The sequence below is a fragment of the Setaria italica genome, chromosome V, assembly GCF_000263155.2.
Source record: "Setaria italica strain Yugu1 chromosome V, Setaria_italica_v2.0, whole genome shotgun sequence".
Taxonomy (NCBI): Eukaryota; Viridiplantae; Streptophyta; class Magnoliopsida; order Poales; family Poaceae; genus Setaria; species Setaria italica.
Genome location: NC_028454.1, coordinates 29,427,638 through 29,435,480, shown reverse-complemented (window position 1 = coordinate 29,435,480; position 7,843 = coordinate 29,427,638). Strand labels below are relative to the sequence as shown.

Here is a 7,843-nt window from a genome sequence, read left to right as displayed (position 1 = left end):
GCGTCGACGACCGTGATCCAGACCGGCGACGACTGCCAATATGCTCGCCACGGGCACGTCTTCTGCGGCCCAGGCTGCAGCACAGGATTGGCGACTCCACCTGACATGCCACTCAAGTGTCTGGGACTCTGGGTCGCGTCGCGTCGCAGCATACAGGGACCCGTCAACGGGGCGCGGGCACCTGCACATACAGGGAGCAAAAATTCCACCATCATCAACCTGCACGCCGGCTGCTCCGGCGACGGCTGCCCACCATGGGTGGTCCAAAACGTGCTGTGTTTTTCAGTATAAAAAATAAACGTGCTGTGTTTCAGAGACAGAAAAAAAGCGACTATATTCCCCTGCAGTCTGACGAGCCATAAGACGTGACCGATGTGCCTACGCGCGAGCAATCCCTGCAGCAAGATCCACCATGCACAACGTCAGGCTCACCTTTTACCAACATTCAGTACTGCGCCTCCATCGACCAAGGGACGAACAGCAGTAAAAACTTCAAAATCCAAACCGAGCTTTTAGAGAAAAAAAAAGCTCCAAACCAAGCACGCCACCAACAACTATGTATAAGGTCTACTTATTATTGATTAAACCAAGCTTACGACGGACACCACAGGTCAACTGATGCACCAACTGCGAACAAACATCACGCTGTCTCTCGACACGGACCAAAGGCACAACACCAGGGTGACAACCCAGAACCAGCTTACATTCTATTACATACATATATAAATTCTAAATCCTTCGCTAAAAGAAGTATGACAGGTCCTGCTTCTTCCTCGACCCGCCTTTGCCATAGAGCTCGTTCCACTGCCTGATCTCGTTCATGACAGCGCCTTCACTGGAAAAGCTTGTGGCGACCTGGTTGTGTCACACGCGCAAATGGTTTAGCAATCTGTCCCCGTGGTGATGAGGTCTACTAAATGCTGGTAGCATTCATATGCGGGCAGGCTAAACATGTAAACAGACAAAGTCGCAGCCACTTACTTCTTCCTTGGCCTTCTTCAAGTCCTCCATGGTTAACGGCCTCAGGGCAGCTGTCTCTTTGGTTTCGCCCTTGGCACCTTCTTCCCCTGATTCGACTTTCTTGGCTTTGCTGCTTTCTGGCTTTTCCTTCCCGCTTCCTTGGTTTGTCGGCTCCTCAGCCTGCACCTTCTTCCCTTCTTCATCCTTTGCCTTCTTATCCTGGGGCAACAAGCATCATCATCAGATCATGTAAAATGTGATGTGATTGTGGGATCAAACGCCTAGTATCATCTATATTTATATCTCTACTGTTCATTTTCTATGACAGGTTAAATTTCTACTTTATGTTCCCATAAGCAGAGTTTGTGTGTCCTACTTTATGTTCCCTTAAAATTTGATAATGGGTTTGTTACCTTCTTCATTTCCTTTTCTTTCTGAAGTAGCTCTCTGACAGGGCGATAAGCAGCCGTCACGCAAAGATTCTGCAAAATACAGCTTTAGGCAAACAGAGAATGACCACTGAACAGTTGTTAATATTGAATTCAAGCTAGCGTGCAAACCTTCAGATCACTGCCGCTGTATCCTTCAGTCATTTTCGCGAGTTCCTTGAAGTCAATATCCTCAACCTTCTCTTTCGACAGCAGCTTCTTCAAAATAAGCTCTCTACTCTCAAGAGTTGGCAGCCCAACCATCACCCTGTTTGATAAAACATGATAAATCAGCAAATAATCTAGAGGCAGCGTAATTTCATCCAAACAAAGTTTAAGAAGGAAAATGTTTCAAACGCACCTGTGCTCGAACCGCCTGATTATCGCCTCATCAAGGTCAAAGGGTCTGTTAGTTGCAGCAAGCACAAGAATCCTTTCATTGGGCTTGGACAAGAGTCCATCCCAATGCGTCATGAATTCATTCTTGATCCTCCTTGACACCTCGTGTTCGTTTGAACGTTCCCGTGACCCTAACATGCTGTCCACCTCGTCCACGAAAATAATGGCTGGTGCGATTTTTGTAGCTAGACTGAACAACGCTCGGATGCTCTTCTCGGCCTCGCCATACCATTTCGACACGATAGTGGACATTGAGATGTTAATGAAGCTAGCACCAGCTTCATTGGCTACAGCCTTGGCAAGCATAGTTTTACCGGTTCCAGGTGGTCCAAACAGCAGAATCCCCCTGCATGGTTTCAATAGACCACCATTGAAGAGGTCAGGCCGCTGAAGTGGGAGCATGACAAGCTCCTGAATTGACTCTTTGATATCAGCTAGTGCTCCGATATCATCAAATGTCACTCCTGTTTCACTGGCAGGTATTACTGATGATTCCCTGATTCGCTTTTCATATTCATTGTCTTTAGCGACCTGTAAGTAAATAGGAAAATATGTTTATGTTAAGTTCGCTATCTTCTACCACTTCTGTGGATAGAACATTACATAACTCCTGGCGAATGAGTAGAGGAAAACAAAATTCTTGTCATCTGGGATACCTTCGAGTCAACTTTTGTTTCCACTGTACCTTTCCCAAGGTTGCTCTCTTGGAAAATTTTTAATCCATGAGATAAGCTGCTCAATAAGGATGTTGTGAGCATATAAAAATTGGTAAAAAGAACTAACAAATGGATCATCGTGATAAATTAACTAACCTTGTTGAAGACAGAATGAGCCTCCCGTTTTTGTATTCAGGGTCCTTGTTATTCATCAAATGGTAAGAGACTGCTGGGGCAATAATATTCTCTATGTATTTTCCAATTGTGAAATAATCATCCCGAGGGATAGAACTCAAATCACCACATTCCAGGTTGTATGCTGACAGAACTCCTGCAGTGTGGGTTACAAAGGATTCTTCCTGAGCTTTTGCAACATCATTTTCCATTTGGGTTTTCCATTTCTCAAGATGAGACTCTTCTTTGGGAGGCTTAGTCTCCAGAATGTATGGGAATAGTTCAGTCACCTCCTCATCAACATCACCACTATCTTCATCAGCAGTAAGGAAGTGCGAACCAATTACCAAAACTCTTCCAGATAATTTGTTCAACATTTTCTTGAACAAATCATATGCTCTCGGTGAACTACCAAGGAGAACATTAACTTCCCTTATATAAAGAATAAGGGGACTGCATTCTGAAACGGAAACTATGACCTGCAAAAATCATTTTGAATATTAGTTCATATTACAAATACCGCACATCAAATTCAATTATGAAGCTGAAGCCTGAATTACCTTGTAAAGGGATTGCATGAGTATTTCCTCATCCACACTCCAGACTGGAACAACTATTTCTGCATCAGAAGAGGAACTGTAAGTATGCATGCACATTGTTGCTTCCTACCTGAAGTATAGCTCGTGCAAAATAAGAAACATGGTTTATAGACCAGCACCAAGACAAGTAGACAATCCCTAAGCTTCAAAGGTTCAGCTAGATGAATTGATATAAACAGGCCATTTGAATTTACCAAGTCTAAGATGTTGGTTTGTCACAAACTGATGGAAGCTGACAACCATGCTTTATACATTCGATTAATGGTTAATGCATACATATAGTTGTGGCATAAATGAGTTACGAAACGTAAAACACAGTTAACTCACCATTATCTTCGTCGGATTCTGTGTCATGCTTCTTTGCACAAGGCAATAAGGATATGTATAGCCCAACCGGCTGCGTGATCTTATAGTGAATACTGTTGATAAAGAACAGAAAATGATTAGAGTCACGAATGAATATCAAAGTTCAAGTTTCATTGCACTGCAGATATGTTACCTCGTCTTTACATCTAGAATATCCCTTCGATGATCCAATGATTCTGCAATTGCATTTCACAACACAATCAAAACACCACAAAAAGATGAAGAAAATGGCATTGCGTCACATGCTTGGTGAAAGGACTCAAGTAACAAGCAATAAAGTTGATAGGAAAAAACTGTGCCAACGGCAAAGGGAGCATACATCACACTATAAATATTGGTCTATTAAAAGCATACACTCAATCTGTATCAAGCAGAGTGATTAATAGGTTGATACCTGTTGGTTCTGCCTTCTTGCGAAATATGTTTAAAGAGTCAACAAAACCATACACTCTGTCCCATGTCGTCTCGGTCATGGAACTATTAGGAATCTGCATCAGGAATGAACAGAATCAGCTAGATAAATCATCAGAAATTTCGCATATTGCCAGCATTACAAAACAGCATATGATGCTAATGTCGTGTTTCAATTGTTAGATGTGGACAAACTATTTTTGTCCTTTTTCAAGGACCCCATGGTTTCATGTGAGCACAAATCCAACTCAAATCCAGTTAAGTTTCCTGATGGGGGAAATGTCCAACAATCTTACTGCCGAAGGGTGGTGATACTGTCACCCGACAATCAATTACAGGGGGAAAAAAAACAAGAATGCAGGTCCTCCCAATCAAGCATACTGTATTCGAAATCATCAATGAAGTGTACCATACAAAAGAAGATATTAACTGTCTTGAATCAACAATAATGTGGTGAAACAAGGTACCAACCTCAACCTGTGCATCGCTCGGGGCGCCGTACTTGTGCTTCATCTGTAATGGCATTCAACGACAATAGATGGTTTAGAATAACATCATGTGAATCAGATAATGGGACAACATGATAACAATAGCCCAAATAGTATCATGCTTACCAGCCGCGAGAACTCGAAGAGGTCCAGTGGCAGCAGGCGCGCATTGAACTGGTGGGCGACGGCCTTGGCAAGCGACAGCAGGCATGTCTCTGCAGTAAAAGAACACCAGGCTTTCAAAACATGGTATTTCTTTCCGACCCAAAAGAGCAGGCATTGAAGCGGAGGCGAACCTGATTGGCCGCCGAGCAGTATGGTGCGGCTCGAGTCGTCGAGGACTTGGATGTGCTTCGGCAGGACAGCCTGAGTCAGGTAGGGGAAGGCCGCGCTCGTGAGCGCCAGCCGCGTTTCCTCGCTGCAAAAACAGGGGAGCGCGTGCCTGGTCAGTCATAGTTCACCAAACATTATCCTGATTTCTATTGACCCGTATTGACGCGATCCCTAAAGTAGTCGCCTTGATTCTACCCGTCACATTCCAGCAGAACCATAAACTAATCAGATCCCGGAAACTACCCGAAACAGGGGAGTCAAAAGGCTTCCGTTTCCAAGTCGGACTGAAGAAGCTGTAGAACCCCACGCGTACCTGAGGTAGTACGGGAAATCGGCGAAGGTGACGCCGGTCTCGCGCCCGTCAACGACCAGCCGCAGGAGCTCCGCCTCCACCACCGCGGCCGTCGCGCCGCCGCCCGAGGCCCCGCCCCCGCCGGGGTTCGACGGCCCGAGCCCCGCCGACACCAGGCCGAGGCCGAGGCCGACGCCCACGCCCACGCCCACGCCCACCGCCGACGCGAACAGGCCGCCGCCGCCGCCGCCGCTACCGTTGTCCATCGCCGCCAGCCGCCGGGACACCGCCGCCTCACGCGCCGCGCGTTCTCGGCTCGCACAGGGGCATGCAACTTGGCAGTGGGACAGGGACGGATTCGCAGGAGACCGAACACTGCAATGTTTTGGTGGTGGGGGTCTTGGCGTAGCGGGCGGTGGAAGGCGGGTATTTATAGACGGAACGAGAGGCTGTGCTGCGGACGGGACGGGCTCGGCCTCCGTCAAGTCTACGAGTCCACGGCAAGTCAGTGTTTACGGTCGTGGCCGCTTGGGAGTTGGGATCGGCGCCTCGTGTCCGACGCGGATCCAGGAAGGAGGGTGAACTTTCGGAGTGGTGGCGGCGATGCTGACGAGCTGAACCGAGTGGTCTCCGTTGATTGACTGTCATAATAAGTCCGAACTACACATTGTTTGGGGGTATATATCGCGTCAATCAAAAGGGTAAAAAAGATGCATGGGTAATTCGAGGAGGGTGATCGACGGTGAAGTGAAGTTATTGTAGAGCAGTAATCAAACAAGATAATTGCCGTGACCCAAAGTTAACGGAGAACAGTTATCAAACGCGCCGAAAGTCATATAGAAAAAAAAAAGTTAACAGAGAGCAGTTATCAATTAAATTAAAAGTGGACGAAAAGTTAACGGAGAGCGGCTATCAAATACGATGGACGGAAGGGTGGGCACATCACTTTAGCCTACATGGGTAAAGACAACGGGTGCGGTGTAGTAAAGAGTTCGAATACATGGATAGTTGTTGATGACATAGCCTTTTTTTTCTTTGGTATAATTTTCCGAGGATAAATTTTGAAATACTAAGAAGGTTTTGATATCTTGCATTCAGGAAATATTGGAAAGGTTTTAAAACGCCAGTATACTATTCTAACCAATTCAACATCCCAAGTACAGTATCAATCACCAAATGGGATTTATAAATCACACTGTTTTAATATATTGGGCTGTCACATAGCACAAATAATATGGCCGCACGACATTCCAAATGGCATGATGGACAAAGGCTGGTAGATAGCGGTTATCAAACAAGCTGGATTCCTTTCTAAAAAACAAGCTGGATGTCATGATATAAAGTTACTCGAAGCAGTTATCACCATAATGCGCCATCAAGAAAGTTAACGAAGAGCAGTTTTAAAACATGATGAGTAGTAGCACAGACATGTCACTTAGACCTACAACAGCAACTACAAATGGTAGTGCCACAATGAAGGTGAGAAAACGTGGGATGGGCGCTCATGAACGGGTTTTCATGTGGGACCATTATTGTACCCACCACACCAGACATCACATGTCACCTCCTTTCTTTGGAACATTTCTGAAGGGTTAGAATTTGCAATAATGAGAAGATGTTGTTTTGTTTCCACTTTGGAAACTATAGAAAGACTAGGGAACAATGTGGTATTCCATAGCCAAATTTGCCATTAACTTAAGTTATATATGACCATCTATTACTATAGATACAGAGCAACCATATATCCCAAAACTTACATGGTGATACTTAACATAGCATGACATAGCTTAGCTCGGTTGGTGTGCCTCCCAGGTGTGGAGCGCACCCCCCGGGCTCTAACACAGTTGGGTGCATGCTGGGGTGCAGGTCTTTGGCAGCTGCATCCCAGGCCGCCATGGGGGCACCGGTGAGCTCCTCTGTTGGCTTCACCTAGTAAAAAATAACATGATGTCTATACAACATTTCAAATGGCACGATGAATAGAAAGTTACATGACAGAGATTACAAAACAACATGTTAATAGAGAGTTTTTATCAACATGATGCCTGCAACGATGGAAGTTAGTGGAGGGTAGTTATCCAACATGATGAATAGGAATGTGAACATGCCGATGCAACAACCCACATGAGCAAGTACAAATTGTAGTTCTATAGTGAATTGTACAATCACATGAGATCGGTGCTAATGAATGGGTTTATTGCACCACACCTAGCAACATATCTTATGCGCTAGGATTTGAATAATGAGGAAGATGTTCTTTTGTTTCCTCTTTTGAAACTCCAGAAAGTCCAGGGAACAATGTAATAAACGCTACCTGGTCTCCGACGCGGTTCCAGGAAGCAAGGTGAAATTTCAGAGTGGTGATGGTGATGCTGTCGGGCTGAATCGAGTGGTGCCCGTCGATTGACTAAGTCCTAACTGCACATTGTTTGGTATATACCGCATCAATCAAAAAGGGTAAAAAAAATGCATGGGTAATTAGAGGAGGGTGGTCGACGGTGAAATAAAGCTACTGTAGCAGTTATCAAGCAAGATAATTTCCGCGATGCAAAGTTAACAGAGAACGGTTATCAAATGCGCCAAAAGTCAAAAAGAAAGTTAACGAAGAGCAGTTATTAATTAAAAGTGGATGGAAAGTTAACGAAGAGCGGCTATCAAATACAACGGATGGCATGGTGGGCACGTCACTTTGGCCTACATGGGTAAAGACAACGGACGCAGTGTAGTGAAGAGTTCG

At 45.2% G+C, this 7,843-nt stretch overlaps 1 protein-coding gene across 2 annotated transcripts; it reads right to left on the bottom strand.

Annotated features, from left to right (window-relative positions):
• Positions 1–555: 555 nt before the first annotated feature.
• Positions 556–5,502, bottom strand: LOC101785139 (ribosome biogenesis ATPase RIX7). 2 transcript variants are annotated; one of them, XM_004969154.2, is made up of 15 exons: positions 5,128–5,501; positions 4,778–4,899; positions 4,608–4,696; positions 4,465–4,506; positions 3,977–4,070; positions 3,716–3,758; positions 3,544–3,635; positions 3,178–3,236; positions 2,600–3,096; positions 2,444–2,519; positions 1,750–2,318; positions 1,521–1,656; positions 1,374–1,442; positions 982–1,179; positions 556–855 (listed from the first exon to the last, which is right to left on the bottom strand). In XM_004969154.2, the coding sequence occupies exons 1-15, from the start codon at positions 5,370–5,372 to the stop codon at positions 742–744; spliced, it is 2,445 nt and encodes an 814-aa protein (XP_004969211.1). In that variant the 5' UTR covers positions 5,373–5,501; the 3' UTR covers positions 556–741. The 2 variants fall into 2 exon arrangements, with proteins under 2 accessions (XP_004969211.1, XP_022683028.1); XM_022827293.1 differs by having other exon boundaries at positions 4,608–4,899; positions 5,128–5,502.
• Positions 5,503–7,843: the final 2,341 nt, after the last annotated feature.

What these genes read in the sequence shown, in the direction of transcription:
- LOC101785139 (XM_022827293.1), bottom strand. Translation starts at nt 5,372, where the DNA reads ATGGACAACGGTAGCGGCGGCGGCGGCGGCGGCCTGTTCGCGTCGGCG. An exon ending in GATTTCCCGTACTACCTCAG is followed by an intron (nt 4,900 to 5,127) that starts GTACGCGTGGGG and finishes CTGTTTTTGCAG; the next exon opens with CGAGGAAACGCGGCTGGCGC. An exon ending in TCATGCAATCCCTTTACAAG is followed by an intron (nt 3,097 to 3,177) that starts GTAATTCAGGCT and finishes TGATTTTTGCAG; the next exon opens with GTCATAGTTTCCGTTTCAGA.